The sequence below is a fragment of the Heteronotia binoei genome, chromosome 1 (genome assembly GCF_032191835.1).
Source record: "Heteronotia binoei isolate CCM8104 ecotype False Entrance Well chromosome 1, APGP_CSIRO_Hbin_v1, whole genome shotgun sequence".
NCBI classification, from domain to species: domain Eukaryota; kingdom Metazoa; phylum Chordata; class Lepidosauria; order Squamata; family Gekkonidae; genus Heteronotia; species Heteronotia binoei.
Genome location: NC_083223.1, coordinates 18,421,563 through 18,447,121, shown reverse-complemented (window position 1 = coordinate 18,447,121; position 25,559 = coordinate 18,421,563). Strand labels below are relative to the sequence as shown.

The 25,559-nt window shown below is 43.9% G+C and overlaps 1 protein-coding gene across 1 annotated transcript in view; it reads left to right on the top strand.

Moving 5' to 3' along the window:
• Positions 1 to 24,842, top strand: part of ADARB1 (adenosine deaminase RNA specific B1) — an 80,605-nt gene extending 55,763 nt beyond the window's left edge. The window contains exons 6-10 of the mRNA XM_060231479.1: positions 28 to 176; positions 895 to 1,063; positions 7,730 to 7,911; positions 18,754 to 18,932; positions 21,124 to 24,842. Of these exons, the coding sequence (XP_060087462.1) occupies positions 28 to 176; positions 895 to 1,063; positions 7,730 to 7,911; positions 18,754 to 18,932; positions 21,124 to 21,300 (856 nt within the window). The 3' untranslated portion in view covers positions 21,301 to 24,842. The remainder of the gene's footprint in view (positions 1 to 27; positions 177 to 894; positions 1,064 to 7,729; positions 7,912 to 18,753; positions 18,933 to 21,123) is intronic.
• Positions 24,843 to 25,559: the final 717 nt, after the last annotated feature.

Here is a 25,559-nt window from a genome sequence, read left to right as displayed (position 1 = left end):
GAATAACATGCCACCCATTTCCTTCAGTATTAAGGAAGATCAACAGAAATCTATTTTTATCAAGTCAGAACAAGGTGGGTTTAAATTGAAAGAAAATGTGCAGTTTCATCTCTACATCAGCACCTCTCCTTGTGGTGATGCTCGAATTTTCTCACCTCATGAGGCAGCACAAGAAGGTACGATCATTTCTCTCAATAAGGGAATTATTCAGGATTAAAATTGTTTATTACAAACTTCTTTATCCATTTAGAAAAAACGTTTATGTTCTGCATCCCCGGTGACCTGTTTGAGGCCGCTTCCCTAAATAACCATGATAGAAGAAAATATGAGGAAATGTACCACGTTTCTTCTAAGTTAGCTGTCTTGTAGCATTATAGTCTTTCCTTTTTTGGGATGGTGATGAAACCCACAACATGCAGATTGAAGAGCTGATAGCACTGAGTATTCTGAAATTTTTATACCAAAGGTATTTTGTCTAGGAATTAATGTGTTGCATCCATACGGTGTGACAGTTCTGCATGGGTACAGACACAGCAATTTGCATATGCAGAACTGCAACACTGCACAATTCGTGTGTGTAAAAGATTCATGTAGAAATGAAAGTTCCTCCCACGTGTCAGTTTTGGCGTATCTGAAGTGGTCCTTAGTGAGCAAGTCTCAGATGTAAATTTATATAAACTAAATCCTTGCTGAACTTTAATGTACATCACTGCTTGTCCTAATTGTTCCGTCTATCCTACATGTTACTCAAGATTAAATACTCTTCTGCACATTCTTTATCTCAAACAAGGCATAAGAAATGGCATTAAACTTCGTTGTATAGAGCATTAAACTTTGTTGTGTAACCTTTTTTCCACTTTGTGATCAGTAACTGTGGCCTTTTTTGTCGCTTAGATCAGGGAGACAGACATCCAAACCGGAAAGCAAGAGGGCAGCTACGGACAAAAATTGAATCTGGGGAAGGAACAATTCCTGTCCGATCCACAACTACAATCCAGACGTGGGATGGAGTATTGCAGGGAGAGCGATTGCTCACAATGTCGTGTAGTGATAAGATAGCTAGGTGAGAGGTTTCCCTTTAGGCTTGTTTCTAGACAGTTTTGTCATATATCTGATCTTTGACTGTTGATTAGTCAATGTAGTCAACCGCAATGTGTTTTATGTGTGTATCATGGAGCCAATTCACTGTTTCTCTTTGTTTGTAATATGGGTGTGATACTGAGGACTTGGTAGCTTTCAGCTGTACATATTCTAGTGGGGGGGGGGAGTGATTTTCAAAATGTGGAAGGAGCCATGACTGAGTGATGTAAGCAGAAAGTCCCAAATTCTATTCCCTGGTTCTCCAAGTAAAAGGATGAGGTGGACAGCGATATGAAAATACCTTTCCCTCAGATCCTGGATAGCTGCTGCTACTCAAAGTAGATGATACTTGATAAACCAGTGGTCTGACTTGGTACAGGGCTGCTTTATATATTTATGCATCCAAACTGGTGTGCACATTTAGAGTCTAATGCTACATAAGAATATAAGATGTACCCTGTGGATCAGACTGGCCAGGGGTCAACCTAGTCTAGCAGCCTGTTCCACACAGTGACCAACCAATTGCCATGAAGACTCAAAAACAGGATGTAAGAGGTGGAGGTAACTCCTGATGCTACTTCCTAGCACTGTTTACTCAAATACCTCAAGTCACGGAAGTTCCCTTAGTTACCATAAGTAGCCATTGATAGACCTCCATGAATCTGTCTAATCTCAGATTTAAGTAATTTTTGCTAGTGACCCTCACTGTGTCTACTAACAGCGAATCTAAAATTTAATTACTCACGTAATGAAGGAGGAATTCCTTTTGTCTATTCTGAATCTGTTGCCCTGCTTCATCAAATTCTAGCATTATAGGAGCAGGATAAAGTGTTTTCTGTTTACACTTTTCCCATTCTATGCATAGTTTTATAAAAGTCCCATATGCTTTAGCCTTTCCTCATAAGAAAGATTCTTCAACCTCTTATCCAACTTGGCTGCCCTCTTTGGCACCTTTTCCAGACACGCAGTATCTCTTTTATGGTCCAGGGACCAGAACTTTCCTTTTATTCCCTTAGAAGTTCATTGATTAACACATCTTGAGCAGCAGAAGATTCTCATTCCTAATTTTTTGGACACAAGGGCTAAAAGGACTGAAATGAATTTAACTATTGTCTGAGTGACTTTAGGATCCTTATCACTGAGCAGAGAAGACAGAATTTCCAAGGTGCAGGGGGGATTACTGATCAGTTAGTGGCTTATTATATGCTTAAAAAACCTGTGTTCAAGCAGAACGTGAAAAGATGTATGAGTCCTACTAAGGCCACAAGGGATTGTGGCCTACTGGAATAAGGCCTATTCAGAAATCTCCCCTATAGAACCATTGAGGGCATAATATTCGGTCTTGCGAATAAGAAAGTCATGGAATAGTAAGGTACTACATATGGAGGGGGGGGTAAAAATTTGGGGGGGGGGGGAGATCAAAAGATGGGTGAGCAAACATGGCGGGATCTTTAGATCAAACTGCTGTAATCAGTTTCTAGGGCATGCTTTTTGATCAAAGAAAATGCTTTGGATTTGTCCATATCAGATATATGCTTAGCTGACATTCCAATTAATGTTAATGTCTCATCTAAATCCATTTGTGGGTATCCCGTTTCAGAGTGGCTAGCAAGCCATCTTCAGCGCTGAAGACAAATTGAGTTTTTGTCTCAGTTTGAAAGCATAGAGCTTCCAGGGATATTTGTCCAAAGTCTGCCCACAGTATAACATTTGATACACAACAGGGTATATTCAGTATTTTTCTTCATAACCAGGTAGTAGTATCAGAGCATTATCAGAGACAGCTTTGATCAAAATAACTGAGCAATAATGAATATGGGGATCACTTTCAAGTTAAAGGCTTCTGTAGCACTGGGAATATACTCCCCTCTCCATTATTGTTGTTGTTGTATTTTTGAATTTTGTGTGCGCATGTGAGTGTGTCTGCACCTGGAAGTCATGGTGACCTCTGGTGACTGACTCCTACTGGAGGGATATTCAGAGAGGTGGCTGAATGAAGCCTGCCTCTGTCCTCCCAGCTGCTGGTACCCCAAGGAGGTCTCCCAACCAAGTACTTGCCAGAGTCAACCCTGCTTAGCTTCTGAGATCTAACGAGGTCGGGCTTGCCTGGGCTATCCAGATCAGGGCAATCCCCTCCCCCTTATTGTGGGAAAACCTATAGTGTTTGCACATGGCTTTGCTTTGGTGAATATAAGTTGAGGGGTTCTTGATAAATCTGCTGAGAACAGAATCTCCGAATAGGAGAAGGTCTTAACCTGGTTAGTGTTGGACCCATTGATTGACCATTGAAGCGAGTTCCATTTCCTGGCATTGGTGAAAACTATGACCTTAGATTGCAGATAATTAATCATTCATTGAGTTATCAGGAACAGTAACTGGGGAAAGATTGCAAGTCCTGTTGCAGACCAGCCCTGCAACAGGACTTGCAATCATCTGCATAAAGCAAGACAGGGACACAAATCTCAGGTAGTTTTGGTGGGTGGCCAAAGATTGTTGCTGAATCATTTAGATATAAAGTGAATAAAGGAGACAGCAAACATCCCTGTCGTACCCCCTTTTTCAAGTTAAATTAATTTGTTAAATGCCCATCCTACCCACAGTGTACTTGGGCTGATGAGCCCAAATATATTTGCCTGATAAATCCTAAAATCCTTTTGTTGATAATATTGATTAAGTTTATTCCACAATCTAGGGTGATTAATAGAATCAAAGGTCCCCTTAAGGTCACTGAAACCTGCATATAACCCCCCTTAAAAATGAATATTTCCCAGCCAAATGTTAGATATCTAGACAACAGTCACATTGCCTTCTTCCTCACATGGTAAAAAATGAAATGACTGAGGAATGTTCCCATCCAATAAGTCCAAATGAATGTCCTTTGAGAGGGATGGCAAAGGAAGGAAGCTTTTAACTTCATCTGTTAGATTAAAGCTCTCACAAGTCCTTGTCTAGTAAATCTGATTTATCAGCACTGGTTTTCATAGTTATTGAAAATTTGATCAGAGATGTATTGCTAGTAGAAGATTGTATTCTCTTTGAATGTAATTTTCCTTTCCTTAAGGGGACTAGACTCAATGAGTGGCTTTTTGATCGGATTAGAAAGGGATTTTGATAGTTGAATTCCATGCTTTTTAAAATAAGCTACATTAGTTAGCATCATTGCTGGAATCCTAGGTGAGTAAAAGGTTAAAATCTCTCTCTGTCCCTGAATTGCCCCTTGTAATTTTTCAGTAAATTTTAAATTGATTGAGGAAATCAGAATATTCAGCAAATAAGATAAATGCTTTTTTAGTATTCCACTTTCCCCATCAACTTATCTATTGTCCTTTAAAGGGGAAAATAGTATGATCTGAAGATTGTTCACCTCGAGCACATTCTTATTTTTAAAGAGGGAAGGGGAGTAAATCCTTTTCTTGTTGTTGTATAAAGGCCTTTCTTTAGACATTACCTGCTTTTTAGCTACTTCTGAGTAGAGTGGCTTCCTGTTACTTTGTAATGAATTTTCCTGGTGCAGGGGTTGAGTCTTGTGGAGATAAGTTGTGATAAACTCTAACCTCATAAATAAGTTTCAGCATGTCTGCTATAAGGGATGTTTGACATGTCAGCAGACTGAGATCTTGAGACGTCTTTCCAATTTTCTGGCCAGATGTTAACATATCGTATTTCCCCACTGAAATAAATGACTTGGACAGTTGATGTTTCAGCGTGTCTTCCTAAAGGCTCTTTGGAATGAGCGTGCAGTCCAGTTGTCCAGCGAAACTACAGCAAGCACTGCTAAACACTCTAGAAACAGTCAATAACTGACTGTGGAAGCTCTCTGAGTCCCTCTAGTGTATGTCTGAACTAATTTCAGACTGAGGTCAGCAAGTTTTTAGAATTAACGAGCCTAACGACATCCACATTCAGAGCACATCAGAGAGCCAGCATGGGAGAGCCCATTCGTATGACATTGAACCTTATTGATAATTGACACTATTGTTAGTACTTCAGTGACAGAGCATCTGCTTGGCATACAGAATGTCTCCATTTTTAAAAGGTCAAGTAGCAGAGGATGTGAAAGACCTGCACAGCAGACCCAGAAGAGTTGCTGTCATTCTGAGTAGACAGCACTGTCCTTGAAGGGACGGCAGGTCAGTGCAAGATCTCTTCATGTTGATTAATAATCCATAAAGTTCCTTCACCCAGGTTGCTGCGAGCCCTCTATTAGGAAACACAATAAATAATAAACACAGGAGAACAGTTGTTCTAGTTCACTGGCATACCGCAGTCCCTCCACTCATTCTTCCTTCTTAGAGATTCAATTAGCCTATTTCCCTTTATTTAGACTGTACTACAACTTAGTTCCGAGCTCTGCTTGTGGTGCTCTGAAGTCTTCTTTCTGGTCAAGCTCTTCTTTGGCTGTTCTGTATACTGAAAGCAATAACACCACTTCTGGAGCTAGTGACTTCTCCCTGGTCATTGGAAACAGAACATCCAGACCCTGCTCTTGCAAGACTCCACTGCTTTGTAGAGTCATAGAGTTGCAGAGGGCTATACAGGTCATCTAGTCCGGCCCCCTGCTTAAGGCAACCTACATCATCCTTGACAAGTGTTCTTCCAGACACTGCTTAAAGACTGCCAGTGAGGGGGAGCTCACCACTTCCCTCGGTAGCTGCTTCCACTGCTGAACAACTCTTACAGTAAAAAAGTTTATCTTAATATCCAGTCAACACCTTCCCACCCTTAATTTAAACCCATTATTGTGAGTCCTCTCCTCTGGTGCCCTCAGGAACAGCTTCCTGCCCTCCTCTAAGTGACAGTCCTTCAGATACTTATAGAGAGCAATCACGTTCCCCCTCATCCTCCTCTTCTCCAAACTGAATTTTCCCAATCAGCCTTTCCTCATGGGGCTTGGTCTCCAGCAGGGCTTTTTTGTAGAAAAAGCCCAGCAGAAACTCATTTGCATATTAGGCCACACCCTGACATCACCATTGGTTCACACAGGGCTTTTTTTTTTAGAAAAAGCCCAGCAGAAACTCATTTGCCTATTAGGCCACCCTCCCTGATGTCAAGCTAGCTGGAACTGTGTTCCTGTGCGTTCCTCCTCCAAAAAAAGCCCTGGTCTCCAAGCCCCTTTTCGTCCTTGTCACTCTTTTGCATCCTCTCCATTCTGTTCATATCCTTCTTGAAGTGAGGCCTCCAGAACTCCAGGTGTGGCCTGACCAGTGCAGTATACAGCGAAACTATGACATCTTGCGACCTGGGTGTTATGCTTCTGTTGATACACCCCAGGATGTCATTTGCCTTGTTTGCTGCTGCATCACACTGGCTGCTCATATTTAGCTTCCTCAGCTAACCCTCTTCAGGCTCTTCTTCGTCTTAGTCACACAGCTGTGCCACCCCTGCCCTCTTCAGCTCTCATTGCCTCTGCCATCAGTAGCCAGCAACTGCTGACTGTAACCAGGTTACACCTGAACTTTTATTCTGTCTAGCTCGATCCTTTAGACAAGAACTGATTGGTGTGTCAGGCGCCCTGTTCATTGGTTCTTAGCTAATGACAAACGAGAGTGGACAACTAACTGACCAGTCATATGTGATTTATTTGGATTCATCTATCCCGTATAAATAAGAGATGAACTCACAGGGCAATGTCACTTTGGTTAGAAAAGCACTTCCTTGGCAGAGGTCTAAAAGTTTGTCACATTGCAATATCATCCTGGACATAAAAATAATCTCATTTTCCCCCTCATAACTGTACTGATTTGTAAACATCATCCTGCTTGTGGTGGGTGATGGAAAGTGCCATCAAGCTGTAGCCAGTTTATAGTGACCCTATGCAGTTTTCAAGGCAAGAAACGAACAGAGGTAGTTTTGCCACTGCCTGCCTCAGTGTAGCAACCCTGGACTTCCTTGGTGGTCTCCCACCCAAGTACTAACCACGGACCCGCCCAGCTTACCTTCCGGGATCCGATGGAGATCAGGCTAGCCTGGGCCATGCAGGACAGGGCAAGAGAAGAACAGAGGTGCTCTGCCATTGCCTGCCTCTTATGTAGCAACCCTGGACATCCTTGGTGGTCTCTCATCCAAGTACTAATCAGGGCCAACCCTGCTTAGCTTCCAAGATCTGATGAGATTGAGCTAGCCTGGGCCGTTTTGTAATGTACGTTTAGCAAATATCCCATGGGATTTTAGGCACAGTGTCCGAGTTAATCTTACTTCTTTTGCACACGCACCAGTAAGAAGTAGAACACTATAGGAATATGGGTTTGTTTTTGTTATAGGTGTGACACAGCATAGATAATTCAGGACTTGCTTTTATAAGATTTTAATAAATGTGCTGCGATCATTATGTAAAGCCACAATAATTTATTTCATCAATAACAAGGCCTACCAAGTTCTGCATGATATACTGAAATTATTTTCAGGGCTGTGGCTCTTATAGACTTTGATAGACGAGGGATCTGACTTGGGATAAGGCAACTTGGTGTGTATTTTAAAAACAAAATAATCCTGAGGGAAGAAATTGGGTGTGGAGAAAAAAGCCAGCAAGAGGGCAATCATAGACAAAGCTGTCCTTCAATGCTTTCCAACCATTAATTGTGCCTGTCTTGTTTGCAGACAGGAATTATGTGCTGCACTCAAAATGGTGGTGTCATTTTATTCCCTTTAGGTGGAATGTGCTTGGTATTCAGGGGGCACTGCTTAGCCTCATTGTGGAGCCCATTTACTTCTCCAGCATCATCTTAGGAAGCTTATACCATGGAGATCATCTGTCCAGGGCAGTATACCAGCGAATAGCAGAGATAGAGGACTTACCTCCGCTCTACATTCTTAACAGACCTTTACTCAGCGGTAAGTATACAGTGCAGCAGAAACCAGATCTCTTCTGGTGCTGGGATACTTGCAGGTATTTCCATTCACAGAATGCGTTTGTTCAGGTAAGATTACTGTAGAACTAAAAGGAGCTTAGAAGTAAGAATGATAAGTGAAGTGCTATTGGCTTATTTTATTTATTTAGAGCTTTTTATGGGCTACATCTTCAGGGAGGGAAAGTGCTGAAGGTGGCCAAGTCAGAATCTAGCACAAAGAAAGACAGCTGTAACATAAGCTCCTGGCTATTAGGTTATGCGGCTTATTGGGGAAAATGTGGTAATATTCTCTAGACTGGACTTGTTTGTTGACTAGACCTTTGATATGCAGTCCCCACATAATTGTGGAGGAGCAAGTGGTGAGAAATTTTGGTTCAGTGGGAGAATGTCAGTACAATATGTTGGGTTTTTTTTGAAGATGTGTCCCTCTTCCTACTGAATTCTCATGTTGCCAGATGCTGCAGATGGTGGGTGGGTGGGTGGGGAAATCAAAATGGCTGACAGGTTTTATTCAGTAAAGTGGTTACCACTCCATTACCAATGGCTGTACAGCAACCACACAACTCAAATTCAAGGCACTTTTACGTTCTTTAGAAGAACTTAAGAAGAACTGGTGTTCAAATTCAGGGTCATGAAAGATGTAATATAAGTCTAAACTGCAAATATGCCAACAATCTTCAAGTAATAAAATTTCAACAATTTATAGATTACCACCTGTTTAACAGAACCATCCTGCATCTCATAACCAATGCTAGGATTTCCTGAACATTTTATAAAAAGTTCATCCTATGTCAGAATAAAGGCAGGAACGCGAGGAGGAGTGTTTGTATCAGGCTTCTTTTTTAAAGAACTGAATTCTGGAAGGAAGTGATGTTAAGGTGGATTGAGAGGTTGATTCGCTTATTAGATGTCCACACACATGGGACAACGGTCTACTGAATGGTGAAAAGTATGGATTAAAATAGGCCCTGGATTACACCTACAGAACGTTTGGGGTTGCATATAGTTTAGTTACAGTGTTTTTGATGGACAAAACACAGTCCAGAGAATGGTTGTCCTGCCACTTTGCGTAATCTGAATGATTGAAGACAGGCCCTGGAGGGTCAGTAAGTCACCATTGCCTTAAGGAATGCTGTTGGGTAGACTAACACCTCAACACCTCCTGCTCCACAACAGCTCCCCCACAGTTACATTATAGACATCCAGAGTAAGGTGTAATTGTTTTGGGGGGGGGAGCGGGTTTAAAGCCCTGAAAAAATTCATTGAGCCAACATCTTCTAAGCTAGGTTCCCCCCCCCCCCACCACCTTTGGGGGGTTATTTTCATTTACTGAATGTTCTTCAGGAATGAGCAAGCTGGGCTAGAACTGGCCTGTATTAACAAAGCTAAAATTTGATGATGACTTTATATGCAATTGGCCAAGTGACTTTTTCACTGCAACGTGGAAATCGCTTCTCGACATGAAATAAATTTATAGCCGCAGGAACTAAAGCAGCCGTTCAAGCAGAAGTCTGCTCAAGATCTGTATTAAACACCTGATCTTAGGTGTCTTAGCTTTTCCAGGTGTAAATCTAATACGCGGGTTTGGCAAGATCTTCTCCCTTCCGCCCCTACAATAGCGCATTAGGTCTCACTTTTGCTTTTCTTGCTGTTGCAGATATTTGGGCAGCCCACGCCATTTAACAGGGTGGCAGTTGAGTCACAGTTTCTATATCAGTAAAATGGATGGAGAGAACTTCCCAGCTGTCTTTGGTTGTATTTCCTTCTTGTCATCGGACTCTTTTATTTTTGTATGTGACTTTGGCTTCAGTTAGCATGGCAGCCAATTTAAGCCTGCATGACTTAGTTACCGGAGGGGGGAAAAAACCCCAACCCTCGAAAATCAGTCTTACTTTTTGAGCAGGAAGTTGATCAGATTGGTTGGAGTCGAAAACATTGAAGAGAAACTGGCCCTTATCCCGGTCATCTGTGACCCTTCCAGCCAGAGAAGTGTCTGGGAGGGGAACCGAGATGCACGTTGGGCCATGTTGCATGGCAAAGGAAGGTTCTGTGGAAGTCAGAACAAGTGGTTTTGTGCCACTCGGCATGGGGGTGGGGAATTTTCGAGGGTTGATAATCACCTTCTTGCTCTGGAGGCTGCTTGCAAAAACTCATGAATATTACTTTAGCCAGAGCTTTTTTTGTAGCAGGAACTCCTTTGCATATTAGTCCACACACCCCTGATGTAGCCAATCCTCTAAGAGCTGACAGGGCTCTTCTTTCAGGGCCTACTGTAAGCTCTTTGAGGATTGGCTACATTGGGGGGGGGGCGGTATGGCCTAATATGAAAAGGTGTTTTTGCTACAAAAAAAGCCCTGACTTAGCCAAATTCTGAAATGGGTCTGGGTGACACACAAAAGAATTTTCAACTTATTCTCAGTAGGCGGTTGTTTTTGGAGCTGCAGTTGGAACTGCTTAGCAAGAAGGAAGTCAGCAATAAAACTAAGCAGTTGATGGGAATTAATTTGGATGAATTCAACTGGACAGAATTCAGTTTAAGGAACTGAGGCAAACATTGCATTAAGGAACATTCTCGGAAATATATTTTGAAAACTTTATGAAATACACTTTTTTTAAAAAAAGGAATAACTCCCTGAAAGTTGAGGGCAAAAGATTTCCTTCTGAAATGCGTGTTTTCACGGCTGTGTGCATTGCTTTGATTTGCAGAGCTTGGCTTATTAAGCATGTGATTCTCAGTCCGTAAGGGGGGAGGAAGCATGTTTTCTGAATTGACTTTTTTCTTTTTGATAAAGAAATAACAGGATCTCAGGACAATGAACATCATATTTGTCACATAGTCTGTTTTCTGGCTACGATAGTTTAGTCAAACTCTGAGCCCGCTTTGGTGGGGAGAGCAGGATATAAATTGAATAAATAATAATAATACTGGGAGATGATGTTGTATCAAACGATAGTTTACCCGGCAAACTCAAGAAAGTCTGGTGTGATTTGTTCATTGAGGTCTTTTTTTTTCCATTGAGGTCTTTTTTTCTATGTGCCTGACATGAAATAGTGCTAAAACAAAGACAGTCTTGGGGCATCCTAAATTTTAAGAAGTCTATTGTGCATGAGCCAGCTTCATGAGGTGCATGAAGACAGTGAGGGGCTCGGAAACATTTTCACGCATGAGAAAAATTGGTGTTCACAAGGCTCCAATGAGCACATCTTGGAAGCAGGGGGCGCCATACAGGGATAATTCAATCAACATAGCCAGGCAGATTCAACACTTGTAAGCTGCTGTTTGCTCTGCACAGCACTATACGGGAGAGCCCGATTACCTGTAAGAGTCTTAAGTGATCGGTCAGTTAGACTTCTTTCTTATAACACAGGCCTCATTTTGGGCAGGAGCTCACAGGAGTGGAGCTCTGGAATCTCTGAATTGTATTGTGCTCTTTCTTTCTCTTCCCCAATATTTGCTTCTGGGCTCCATTGTTCAAACCCCTTGTGATAATTTTGCTGAACTCTTAAGATCTGACAAACTTTCTAATATTTTTCCCCACCAGAAATGGGAAAATAAAACATCTAAAGCAGACAGGTGGAAACCTTCATCATGCCACTGTACCCACACAGGAGAAAGTCATTTTAAAAGTATGATAGGAGTAAGGTTTTAGCATTTTAAGGTAGATGCTGAGCTGATATCATTTAGTACGCCTTCCGGTGATGTCAGGGGTGTGTGGCTTATGCAAATGAGTTGTGCTGATGAGCTCCGGCACCTCTTTTTCTACGAAATGACCAGTCTGCCAGGACTTGCGGTCAGTAAAAAGAGAGATAAAGTAGGATGTCGCTAACAACTAGGATACAGGAAAGAAAAATTCAGCTGGATCCAGCAGTTCCCTCTTGTTCATTGGAAGAGCTCTACAAATAGAACTAGTAAAAATGCTTTGCTGTACTGCTTTTTCCAGTGGCAAGAGATTTTCTGATGCCACTCGTGCCTTTGTTTTGTTTGTTCCTGCCGTTATGGGTTTGAGGGGGGGAGGTCGGTGTCTGGGCATACAGCTGTCCTTAAGTCAAAGGTCCCTTAGGCCCAGTGCCTTCCCCTTCACCGCCCTTGATGAAGAAGAGATCCCACCTTATTGTGTTTCCTATCAATGAACTGTTTCCTTTTTTCCCTAAATTTAGATGTGTGAGAACAAAGTACATGCAAGAACATCTGTATGAAAGCTAGTTCTTGTCATTCTGTCCTCAAGCTATGGCTGCTTCTACTGGCCTTTTCCTGGGCACTATACGGGAGCCGTCTGCTGTTCCCAAACACCCATCACCCGAAGCCATAGCTGAGAGGGGACAGGGAACTAGATGAGGAAAGAACCTCTTGCATGAGATGTGAAGTAAAAGGGCTGCATTTGTCCCCCTCATCAGGCTCTCTTCAGCAGCCGCCATGCTGAATTTTGTCTGAGGTTCCGTGCTGTGGTGGACAGCATCAGCAAACGGCACTGTGAAATTTTGAAAAAGAAGGCAAGTGGGTTTTTATACGCTGCTTTTCTCTATCTTAAGGAGTCTCCCAGCTTACAGAGGGCCTTTCCCTTCCTCTCCCCTCCCCACAACAAACACCTGAGGTGGATGGAGCTGAGAGAATTCTGAGAGGACCGTGACTGGCCCAAGGTCACCCAGGAGGCGTAATGTGGAGCAGCAGGGAATCATACCTTGTTCTCCAGATGAGAGTCCACTGCTCTTAACCACTACACCATAGTGGGAGAGAGAGGAGGAAGGGGGGTCTGAACACGCTTGACCATTCTCAAGGTAAAATCCCCCATTTTGTGACAGAAATCCAGCAAGAAAATATGAATGTCCTCCTTCAGCTCAGAAGGTCGAGTTCACCCCATCTGTGGTAGAAGAGGAGGACCCTCCTCTTTGCAAAAGGAACAGTTTTATGGGGTCTCGACCAGGAAGTCAGGCTGGTTTGTGGATATAGGGTACAGTAGGGGAGAAATGATAGCAAAACAGAGGGGAAGACTCTCCCCTCCACCTCGTGGATTAGTAGAAGCAGGAGGCAGGCATAGGAAGGATAGCCTTCCCCATGGTTTATCATATGATGCCTGTCCATCTCCTTTTCTGCCTCACTAAATCCTGTGTCAGCAGGATCCCCTTGCTGCTGCTTTTCATCCTTTTCACAGCCAGTAGTTCCAGACAATGTGCCCCTCTCTACCCAGCATCCGTACAGGTGCCTGCTTCCAGCCTATAGTAAAGCACTGAGCTCCACGGTCAAGATCCTTGGCCTCTGGCACTGGCTTTGGCTTGCCCTGAATCTGGCCGTGTGTGAGCTGAATGCTGTGGCCTCTGTCTCCAGCCTGCCTCAGAGCTCTTCAGAGGTACATGATGTCAAGGCCAGGCAGCCCATTTGGCCATCCCAGACCTGGATAGGAGCTGGCCACTGCTCAACTTGAGTCCTAAAGCCTCCATCGTCAGTTCTGGACTACCCCAGAGCTAGCCATCACTTTCTCAATGTATCTTTATCTACCTGCTCTGGTTTTCCTGATGTGAAGCAGATGTAGAGCTTTCATGCTCTCTCTTCTTTCTTGGGAATGCCACCTTGGGAGGGCCAGTTTGATATAGTGGTTAAGTGCATGGACTCTTATCTGAGAAAACTGGATTTGATTCCCCACTCCTCCACTTGCAGCTGCTGGAATGGCCTTGGGTCAGCCAGCTGTCCTTGGAAGGGCGGCTTCTGTGTGAGAGCTCTCAGCCCCACCCACTTCACAGGGTGTCTGTTGTGAGAGAGGAAGATAAAGGAGATTGTGAGTCACTCTGAGGCCGTTTTCGCACTTAGCGTTTGCTCCCCTTTTTCCGCGGCGCAATTATCTCTGGATCATTTTTCTCGTTTTCCCACTAGTGACTCTTTGCGGAGTCGCCCCCCCCCTGAAGCCCCAGCTCAAATCGTTTTCGCACTGGCATCGGCTTGAGTTCAATGCCCTGTCAATCATTTTTTTTTTAAGCGCAAGTCTGGTTGCGTAATGACGTACTAACGTACTAACGTAACATCGAGCTGCTGCCTCCCCTTCTTTTCGTGGACAAACCGCATCACGTGTGCTGCTGCTGCTTATGGATTGGCTGCAGCTGTAGAATCCTCCACAGCCCTTTATGTATTAACGGAAGCATTCACAGTGGAGAATCCTAGCACTAGATTCCCCCCCCCCCAAATTCTGAAGCACTAGATCCCCCCCCCAAATTTCCTCCGCTCTCTTTCCCCTCCCCGGCTGGCGCTTGCAACGGGGACCTGACTGATTCCTGCTGCCAGAGCTCCCCCCCCCGCTCCATTCTCTCCTTCCCCTTCTGTGGCGCGTGTGAGGAGCTCGCTCGCGTCTACTTTCTAACCGAGCGGAATGTAGCCAGGGAGAAGAATGCAGGACTCCAACTTCCCATTTTATACATGGCGATTTTGTGCAGGTCCAGAAATCCTGGTGGCACAGCTGAGGGAGGCATTCCCTTCTTAAAACACACACACATGGACGCTTTGGCCCGCACCGGCACTACATTCCCCCCCCCCCCAGCAATGGTCGTTTTCACATTATCGAGATAACGCAACAGCGGAATAACGCAACTAAAGTCAATAAAAAAAAATCTAACGAAACCAATTGAAGTGCCAATTGAGGCTATTCCAGGAGGGTTTTTTTTTTTCTATTTGTTAATTTCGAAATATCGCTATTACGCAAAACTGTGAAGTTTTAAAAAAAAAATGGCCGTGCCGGCACTTTGGGGAAGCGCCGCGAAAGGCTGATGATTGGCCAAGCGGGTGGATGGGGTGGGAGGACGGAAAGGGAGAGGGTGACGCCCCCAAAGCAGTCGATCCGGCGTGGATGGATTTCGCACAGGAAACTCCGCTGAGTGGATCCGGAGTGGATCCGGAGGTTTTCGGAAACTCCGGCAACTTGCTGGAAAACATACTCCGGCGTAAAATCCCTGAAGCGCCGGAACAAAGCGCAGCGCCGGAGCAACATGTGCGAAATCCAAGAGAAGATCCGGAGGTAAATGGGGCGCTACGCTGGAGCAAACGCTAGTGCGAAAACGGCCTGAGATATGGAGTGGAGGGCAGGATATACCGGTAAATCCAATATCTTTTTCTTACTAGATTGCAGCTTCTTAAGGCAGCTTCTTAAGGCTTTTCACACACAAAGAACGGTGATCTTCTAGGACTTCTCAGCAAGTTTTCTGTTGCCCCTTCTAGCCTTCAGGTTGAAGGGCGCCCCATTATCTGGCCCAACTCATTTTGGGAAGAAGGTCTGCAATTCCATGTTTAGTTCACCTAACTGCTGCTGGGATTTCTCACCATTGAATGGATATAGGGACATTGCTGGATATCCTATGAAGCCGTATTCTGTTTAGACAGGAAATACAGCAGGCATCCTGAGGAGGTGGTCTGCTGGAGCTCGAGGAGCAGCTCTGTAGCTAGGGGCCGTGGGAGGAGGGGGCTGTGGAGGTGCCACGGGTGAGAATAGGAAGCTGGAGAATCCGAGACTGTCCCTCTCCCCTTTGTGTTATTTAAATCACATGGGAGGGGCTTGCAGGAGCACCCACCACCCCTCATGCATGATTTAAATTGTGCAGGAGAGGGAGGGAAAGGAGCAACCCTGGGATGGGGGTGAGGGTCCCCCCAAAATTCTCAGGGGGGCAGGCCCCATGGGCCCCTGGTTAGCTACAGGCCTGTCGAGGAGTGACAGGTTTATATTTCTATGCATGACACTCCTAACTTTTAGAGCAGTGGTCTCCTGGGAACCTGTCCACACACACACACACACACACACCCCGGCTTGCTTCTACTGTGTCTGCTCATTCTTCCATCTTCCTGGACATGATTGGTCTTTCTGATTGCAAAGCAGCTTCTAAGTGTAGTTTAAAGTGATCTCTGCGGTGTCAGGAGGATCCTCATCCTCTCTGCTCAGGGATAGAAATTCTCTTGGCCCTTCCTTTCAAGCCGGCAGAGGAACAACACCCTTCTCACCACACTGCTTCCTCCAGGAGTAGGGGAGGCCTGCCACGTGTGCTGAAAAGAGCAACACGCCGGAGCATTTTGCTTGGCTCACCAGGGCAGGCTTTCCCTCAAGCACTGCTCGCGAGCCCCTGAGGCCCAGGCTTATGGCAGTTATCATCTGGATGTGTGCTGTTGCCAGCTGGATCTGGGGGAGGGGGTCCCCAAGGCTTTGGCTGCAGTGTTGGGGATTGGTAGCCCTTGTCTCCCCCCCCCCTTTGTTTGCCACCATAGTAACCATTTTGCTGGTGAATGCTGTAAATTTTTGGCACGCTGGCCCAAAAAGTTGCCTATCCTTGGCCTGCCATAAATGGAAAGAAAAGCCACAAAATATCCTGATTTCTTTCTGAGAAAGGTGAAAGCTGATGGGACTGTTTCCTAACGACTGTAAATTCAGAAAGCAAGAGCGTCTTGGTCCTATTGCACGACTTATTAATAGAAAGCAACGTCAAGGCTTTCTCAGTGTTTCCTAAATTCCCTTGCATTTTGTTGGAGTGGGTTTAAAAGTATTTGGGATTAGTCCCTTCCACCAGTGGTATTTCTGTAGCATCACGTAGCAGAATTCACACATGCTTGGAAAATTGGTAAACGTATGTGACTTAGAAAGGACAAACTTTTGAGAATGGTCTGGCAGAGAAAGAATAATTTTAGGGGAGCTTTTATCAAAAGTAGCCAGTGGAATTTCTCTCTTTCTCTAATGGCACAGCTCCTAGCCTACAGGCTGTAAGCTAAGCACACTGGACTGCAAAGCAGAATCCCCCCTCCCCTTTTTGATTATTTTATTTTCCACAATTTATTTAATCAGAAATTCTTTAGATTCACCTCATGTAGTAGAATGTCATGTGAATGAAGGAAAAGCGTTTTTCTTTGAAGTTCACTAATTCATTGGCTTCAGGTGCAATTCTGATTGGCTGTTTGTGGATGTGGCCCAAAGATAAGATAACTCAATGCATTTTTCTAGTTTTGTCTTTAGGTGGATTGAATGTGTGTCATAGTTGTCAGGGTTGTGCATTCAGGTCTACCCAAGCTGAAAATCTACCACAAAAAAAAACCCTTACCAGTATTTTTCAGATAGATTTCGGCATCCCAGATGCTTCCAGGTTTTTTTCCAGCATGCGGGGATAGCGGACAATCCCATAAGATCATTAACTAAAGTTGGTATCACATAAAACTGACAAAATTATAACACTTGGAAGTGAGGTTCTTAAAAAACACACACACACACACACAGCAAAAAATACCTCTGTGCTCCTCCCCAAACTCCATGGAATATGAACAGTTGGATAATTTCTTACTAAACTAGGAATGGTTTAGCTGTGGGGTTTCATCTACAACACTCTACTGTGACATCTACAACACTCTACTGTAACATGGTATACTGCATAGGAAAATGGTCCCAAAATTGCAGGTGGATTAAAAATGGCTGCCAGAATTCTGACCTCAAGCTTCACATAATGTTGAAGGATTTCAGCCATGTTCTCCATTAGTGGAAGCAGTGTTTGTGGCAAAGCAGGGCTCCCCCCCCCCTTTTTAAGCAGGAACGCACAGGAATGCAGTTCCGGCTGGCTTGGCACCAATCCCCAAATGAGCCCTGCTGAGCTTTTTCTACAAAAAAAACCCCCCCTGTGCAAAAAAATTGGTGACATCAGGGGGTGCGGCCTTTATGCAAGTGAATTCCCACTGGGCCTTTTCTACCAAAAAAGCCCTGTGACAAAGTATCTGTCTTTGAGCATGAATACTTAAGAACAGTAGTCTCGTTTTTAAAAAACTGTTATTATAAAGAATTATAAATATGACGAGAGTTGTAAAATTTTCAGAAATTTTGAAGCATGGGAGGGGGAGTGGATTTTGAAAAAAAATTACATATATGCAGTGTTTACTTTCCAATTAAGCATAAATTCTGACTGTTTAACAACATAAAACATGCAATTTATAACTTAGGATATCAGATTGTACTATTTGGTATATTTATGGAATATAAAAATATAAATATCTTCATTTTCTGTAAGAAAAATGTCAGGTATACCCTAGCTTTAAGAAAGAGTTGCAAACTGCTGTGCCCAGTGCTACTGTAGCACATGTATCTTTGATTTTTGATGCCTAAGAGGCAGGAGAAAATAAGAACTGAAGGCAGAAAACAAACTTTGGAATAAACAAAAGAAAGCTGGACAGAAACTATGAGTCACAATAGGACTTCCAGGATATTTGAATATTAAGCTAAACTTTGGATATTAAGCTAAACTTTATAACTTTGAAAATACTGAATTCATTAATAGTGTATTGTCATTATGCATTATAGCATATGAACTGTGGTCATATTAATTATGTCTACAGTGTAAGAGTTTTGTAAAAAGTGCTTCCGGGTCCTCAGACTTTTTCATGCTGTGCAGTTGGAATGAGTGATATACTTTGTAAGACAAGGTTTTTCTCATTCAGAAGACAAAATGTTTTGTAGGATATTTTTCCAGTTCTCTCCAAAATTTCTCAGTTTTTCTATTTGAAAAAATGAAATCATTCTCAGACTTTTTCTTGCTGCTTATTCTGATTGTGACAAACCTTGCTTAAGCATTTTACTCATTCTTGAAGATAAAATATTTCATAAGAGGCTTTTTAGTGCTCCCCCTCTTCCAAAATTTCCTTGTTTTTCCAATGGAAAAACTGAATATAAAATGTTTTAAAGCGGGGGATGGGAGGAACATCCCCCCATTTTTCCTGAGCCTTCACCTCTCTGACTGTGACATAAATAATACCTTGGTGTGAAAAGAAGCTATAAAGTTTGAATATAAGCTTTTCTTCTTGTTGAGAACCTTTTCTTCTTACTTTCAGGTATCAGCAACGCTGAAGCCCGTCAACCAGGAAAAGCACCTAATTTCAGTATAAACTGGACTGTAGGAGATGCTGGTCTTGAAGTTATTAACGCTACAACAGGCAAGGACGAGATGGGCCGCGCATCCCGTCTCTGCAAGCATGCTCTGTACAGTCGCTGGATGCGCATTCATGCAAAGGTATGTCTGGGAAAGCGAAGAGAGTCCAGCACTAGCTGTAGTTGGGTAAAATTTCTTTCTGTCCTTTATTGAACGTTCAGTTCTCCCTTCAATGCCTTTTCTTTCAGGACCAAATGCATCAGTAGTTCATCATCAATCTTCTGTGCAGTCCCACATGGAGGACTGCACACAAGTAGGCCTGCCATTGCATAAGCTTTTATAGCTAAAATCCTCCAGTGAACACTACATGCCAAAGACAGGAGCTTGTTCCTGCCTAGGGACCACATGCAGGCCTTACATGTGGAGACACTCTGCCTTCACGCAAACAGAAGTCCTGTTCGTCAGTTTGGGCCATCTTCACCCCATATTGGGAGCATTTCTTGAAAAGGGCCTTCTGAGCCATGGAAAGGATTTAGAAGCTGACATGGCGTCAACAAATGTGGATCAAATCCTCTTGGCTGTAGCAAGAGATTCTGAAAAATACGACCTTCTCCTTCAGTGGCACTAGAGGTACTGAAGGGGGGGGGGAAGGTGTTGCTGCACAGGAGCACGTGGTCCCTGGCCAGGAACAAGCTTCTGCTTCCATTGCGCAGTGCCCCCTGGAGGCTTTTAGATCTACCTGATGGCAGGCCTGCTCATGCTCAGTCCCCCTTGTGTGCCTGCACAGAAGATACTTAATGAACAGTAGTTACAGGTGAGCGCAGCTTTGTTTTCTAAATCCAGTCAGGCCTTTTCCCACCCCAGAGCAGCCTGGGAAAGGGTCGACAATGTGACTGGCGTCTTGTAGCTAGTGCAAAACCATGATGAATCCCTTCCCACCCTTTCTGTTGTTTGGAATTTCAGTGTCACAAAAGCAGCTCTTTCCTAGTATTTCTAAAAATGGGAGGACTCCTCACCAAAAAAGGGAATCAACTTCAAGCAGTTTTGCTCAGTACACGAATCTGCCTGAATATTTCTTCACATTATTTTAAAGGGTGGAGTGGAGTTCAGTACGATTCCTTTGCTTTTGTCCTCTGCATAATGCGGAGGGGTTGGATATAAATAAAACAGACAACTCACAGTATTAAACCTCCGCCTTTTGTCAAAAACCAGCATGCATAATATGGTTGTAGAAGGCTTCCAGAAATGAGCAAGGATTGTTGTGTGGCTTTAGGTGTGAACGACGAATCTGAGGTTTTAGCTGCCAGGTTTGCTTTGCAGACTTCAGTGTTGGTGGACTCAGTGGCAGAGCTCAAAGGCAGGGCACATCCCCAAGGACTGGTGAGGACTGCTCCTTGAAAAGGGTGGGTGGGGCTTAAAGTGCAGTTGCCAGCTCCAGGCTGGGAAAAACCTGGGGATTTGGAGGTGGAGCCTAGGGAGGGAGAGACTTCATTGTGGTAGGTTGCCATACAGTTCACCTTCCTAAATGGTCATTTTCTCCAGAGGAACTGATCTTGTTGTAGGGCTGCCAAGCCCCTGGTTTGGGTGGGGATTCCCTGGCCAGGGAGGTTCCCAACCCACCAGCCAACACTGGGCTGGTGGGGGGAACCTTCCCCAACGTCGGTACGATGACGTCACCCGGAAGTGACATCATCGCGATGGCACACAGCGGCCATTCTAGGTATTTCTGGGAAAACTCTATGGTTTCCCCAGACGCTCTAGCCATTTGGGAGGGAAAACTCTATGGTACAATAGGTACCATAGAGTTTTCCCTCCCAAATGGCTAGAGCGTCCTGGAAAACCATAGAGTTTTCCCAGAAACGCCTAGAGCGGCTGCGAGCAATATTGCCGGCGCGATGACGTCACTTTCGGGAGACGTCATTCCCCTGCCAGAGAACGCAGGGGACTTGGCAACTCTATCTTGTTGCCTGGAGATCAGTTGTTATCCCTGAACTTCAGCCACCACCTGGAGAGTAGCAACCCTAGGTTTAAAGCCAGGTATTTTTTCTTTGTTCGTAAAAGTTTCTTAGAACAATTTTTTTTAAAAAATATATATATATACTGCCAAAAAGTGCAAAAAACCCAAGCTGTATGGAAGGGGTGTGGGAAAAGGGGAAATATGATTCCGATTTTTGGATTTTGGTTCTAGCGAGAAGTCATGTTTCAGATCATTTTGTATAGGCAAAGTATTTTCTTGTAGTTGGGCAGTAAAGTAATGAAATGCTGGGGGCGGGGAGAACCAAGTATTTGCTTTGTGTAAAAGGACTCTTTCCTCCTCGTTTCTGGCCTTCAGCTTTCTTCCAGCCTTCGCTCAAAAGTCACCAAACCGAACCTGTACTACGAAACCAAGCAGGTAGCTTCGGAATACCAGCGCGCCAAAGAATGTTTGTTCAAAGCGTTTTCAAAGGCTGGGCTCGGAGCCTGGGTGGAGAAACCAATAGAACAGGATCAGTTCTCCCTCACAGTCTGACCCGTGGATTTCTACTTCGCTTGCAATAGGGGCTACGGTGGATACATCCCAGCATCATTGCATTTGATTCAGCTATCATGGCAGCTTTTAAATTTTTGGTTTCTAAAGAACTAATTTGTGATCAGGTTTTGGGGGTTTTTTTTGCTGAAGTATTAAAAGTAAACTGGTAATACGATTACTAGTTTAGAAGTTTAAAAATGTTCTCAAGATCTGGCGTCAGAAAAAAAATTACTGTGCGGCTCTCTTAAAATGACTCATCCGGACAGTTTAGAAATTATTTTAAATGCATTGCAGCCGAGTGCATGGAATAATGTAATTCCTGTGGAGCTCTACAGTACACCTCTGAGTATGTGGTTGAATGTCTGTGTCCTTTTAGAGCCTAATAATTTATGTGCTTCTAGATTATTTTTGAATTGTCAAAACTCATAAAACCAAGCTGGAGTTTGGAATAGCTAGGGTTATTTTCCTGCCTCCTTGCTTTTTAAAAACCAGCTGCTGCACACTTTTGTGTCCTTGATGTATGTATTTATTAGCCTGTGATCCAAATTTTTTAACATGCCACTTTTTAATTGTTTTTAAAATACTTGTCTTTGCTTCCCATTTACACACGCATTGTGAAGTTGGGTTTTTTTTTTTTACCATTGTAAACTGGAAACAAAAAAAATATATTTGTAAGCTAATGCGTTTCAGATTTTAATGTAAAAAAAAAACAAAAGCAAAAAACAGAAGTAGATGGTTTGTGTTTCACAGGAACTCCGTGGAGTACCACGATTAATATTACCAGTGACGTGGCAACAACACTTGTTTGTGAGGAAATATGCTGCCTTGCCAAAAAAAAACCCCAAAACCGAATAGTGCACGAACTCCACAAGTTATTAAGGGAATGAGAGGTTAATGTGAGGACAAAAGAATTTTTTTAACACTGCTTTTGTGTGCTGTTCAGAGTCCTAACTTGTTTTTTGGCCAAAGCATCCTCGAAGTTACAGTTGCTTTTTTTTTTTTTAAACATAAGAAAATATAAAATTCTTCCCAAATAAGTTTAGCTTTGTTTGACCAATCTTGTTTTTTCCCCTTTTCTGCTAATATGTTTTAGGATGAGTATAAAGTATCTGTTCCATACGTATGTTTGTACAAGTCCAGTTCACTGAAGGACTGCAGGACTGACCAAGGGGGTCAGCGCCCACGCTGAGCACAAGGGGGCCACCTCTCTGCAGGAAGTCCTCCCGCGAAGTCCCCGCTGATGGCTCGCACTACTTGTCCAGCTGGCTGCCTAGAGGCTCGTCCTAACTTTCAGCTCTGTAGTTAGCTACTCCCTGAAGCCAGCAGCCCCCACGGAAGACAAGACCCCTCAGAAAGTCTCCCCTTTAACACGCCTCCGTCCGGTAAGAACACAGCAGGGTGTCTCAAGCCCGGGAGGCTTCGAACCACACAAGCAGTGAGGCGGATGCCTTCCTAGGTGGGCCCTCCTTAGCATGACTGACCCTGCCACTAGGCAAACTAGGCGATTGCCTAGGGTGCTGGCCTTTGGAGGCCGCTGAATTGTGTGTCCCCCCCCCCATGAGACTCAGTGACGTTATCAGTGCAGGGGTGGTGGTGCCAGAAGTCGGCTTTGCCTAGGGTGTCAGGCAGGCTGGGCCCGGCCCTGCTGCTTAGAGGTACTAGATATATATAAGAAATATTGCAGAAGAAGTTGTTTCTGTAAATAGTCTCTGTATATAAAAAAGACAGCATTCGTAACAATCACAGTAGGAAACTCGGGCCTGATCTGGTCAGCAAAGCATGCCTGGCAGGTTCAGTAGTTCCGCTCATCTGCTTACAATTTAATAACGCTTAGCACAGTTTGCTAAACCAGTGCCAGAAATCAGAGTCGTACTAGTCACGATATCACACATTCTCTTGGCCTCCGCGTGATGTGACAGTCGAAGGTTATCACATCAGCTACAAGTATTTTTAAAGGTGTTAATGTGATTCTATGTAGTAGATTTAATGGTAACTAGTTCCTCACCTCCAGACATTGTCCGGGCACTCCCGCCTCCATAGTGGTGTAGCAACAGTTGCAAAAAAACTCCCAGGCTGAGGTGGTTGTGCCTGCTGGTGGGAGCCCCCCATCCTGTCCAGTGGCACCCACCTTTGTTTAAAAGGGGGGAAGTCGGTGTATGTTTTTAAAAAACAATATGACTCAACGGCATGACAGCAATATGTTAATATAGCCTTTAATAGAAAAAAAACAGAGTTTTATTATATGAAAGCAAATAATATATATATGATATTTTAAAACATTTACTGAGCAACTGTCTCGCAGTGCTGTGGTTTGAACTGGAGATGAACATATCCACACACATAAAGTAGGTCATCCCAAGTAGTTCCACTCAGTCCAGTTGATCAGGAGCATAGCATGGACAACTGTAAAGCCAACTAGGTTGCATACAGGGTTGTCAGTCCCCGCAACTGGAAGTTCTGGAAGCTGGGCAGGTCCTAGCAGCAAATCTCTCTGACTCACAACACGGATCCCAGAGTCGCCCTAGAATGGAGAGGGTGGGATGGAACCTAGGGGTTTTTCATAATTGGCCTTTGGACTGGGAAAAATAAAAAGAACCCACTGAAGGGGAAAATGAAGAGCTGCCCTTGGGTAACTGATTTGAAAGAGCACCCCCCTTCCCGGTTAAAAACTCCCCAGAATGTAGCAGCAAGAAAATATAGCCGGCTCATTTGTTTCTTGTGATCGACTGGCAACCCTAATTGTGGACCTTCAAATTGTTGGTTTAAAAGGCACAACTTTAAAATGGATAATATATTGTGAAGTCTTCATATTTAGTACAATTCATAGCTTGAAACAGAACCTGCTTTTCAGCTGTCTCTGCTTCTTCAAAAGCGTGCTGGAAGATCTTCCTTACACCTGAGCTCGTTGGAAACTTTCACACCAGATCTGCATTAGACAGCAGTCATTTCTGTGAAGGCACGATGCTGTATGCGTGAGGTAATTTTTAATCAGTGTGCACAGTATACTTCCTTGACTAGTAAAACACTAGAACTTGAGCTCCAGGAAAGAAAGAATACAGTGGAGAGGAAGAAGTGTGGTGGAAAGTTCCTTGATCGGGAAACTTACCGTACCTAACACCAGCACAAATTGGCCAGGATTCCTGGTGCTATACCTAAGTTGCATTTTCTATTCTTTGTGACCAGCAGGGCAACAACTCTGTACCCAGCTATAAAGAACAGGTGCTTCCCCATGCTAGGTAGGAAAGGCAGAGCTGCTTTCCCATCTCTTCCCAACTCAGCCAGCCCATTTCCTCACAGAGCAAAGACTCCTGGAGTATTAGAAATAACATGGTCGATGTTGCCGTATAACTGCAATGCAGAGTTATTTTTATTTTGCCATACGAGGGAAGTTCTTCAGGTTTTGCCGTCTCTGCAGTCGAAGCACAATCTGCTGTGGAAAAATCTGATATCTTTTAAGAAGGACGGGGAGGGGGAAGGATATATTGTGATGAGAACTCAAAATATTTAAAGCAGGTCCACCAATAAAATGGACACAAACATCAGTGGCGTCTTGGTGTTGTGTTTATTTGAAACGCACGGGGAAGGCATTCTCGCTTTTGAGGCATTTGAAGCAATTCCAGTTCTCAAACGTGGTACCCATTGTGGAAGGCGTTCACTAGCTTCATCCTCTTGACTTTTAGACTGTTTCTCCTGTCCAAATGTGTAAGTGGGCTTTCAGACGTGCATTAAGCCACTTCACTTCGCTTTACAATGCACCTCACTCTGTAAAAGGTAACGGGAGGCGTAAAATATACCGCTCCTATAAATTAAGCGCTCCGGCCATATTTAAAGCAATAAATGAAAAAACACTTGATCCTTCTGCGGAGGAAAAAAAAAACCTCTTAATGTGATCGCCTCCATCATGACTTGTCAATAAAGCTATACCTCCCTCTCTTGCGCTCCAGAGTGTGTTCTTGAGTTTCCTTTGTGGCTGTTAGCCAAGCCGCTTGCTTAGCAAAGGGGTGGCTGAGCTTTTAAGGACGCTGCATCGGCCTGATTTGAAATCAGAGAATGCAGTCCACGTGTGAAGCTGCTGGACTGAACTGGATGCTGTGTACATCGACTGGCTCTCCAGTGTTTCAGGTCGGAGGTCTTAGAAAGAGAATCCAATTTCCATTCCCCACGAAGCTATTGCCCCTTCCTCAACGGCACTGTTTTCCAGATTTTAGATGCTTTGAAGTAGTTGGTTGCCCCGGGGGGGGGGGGGGGATGCATACCTG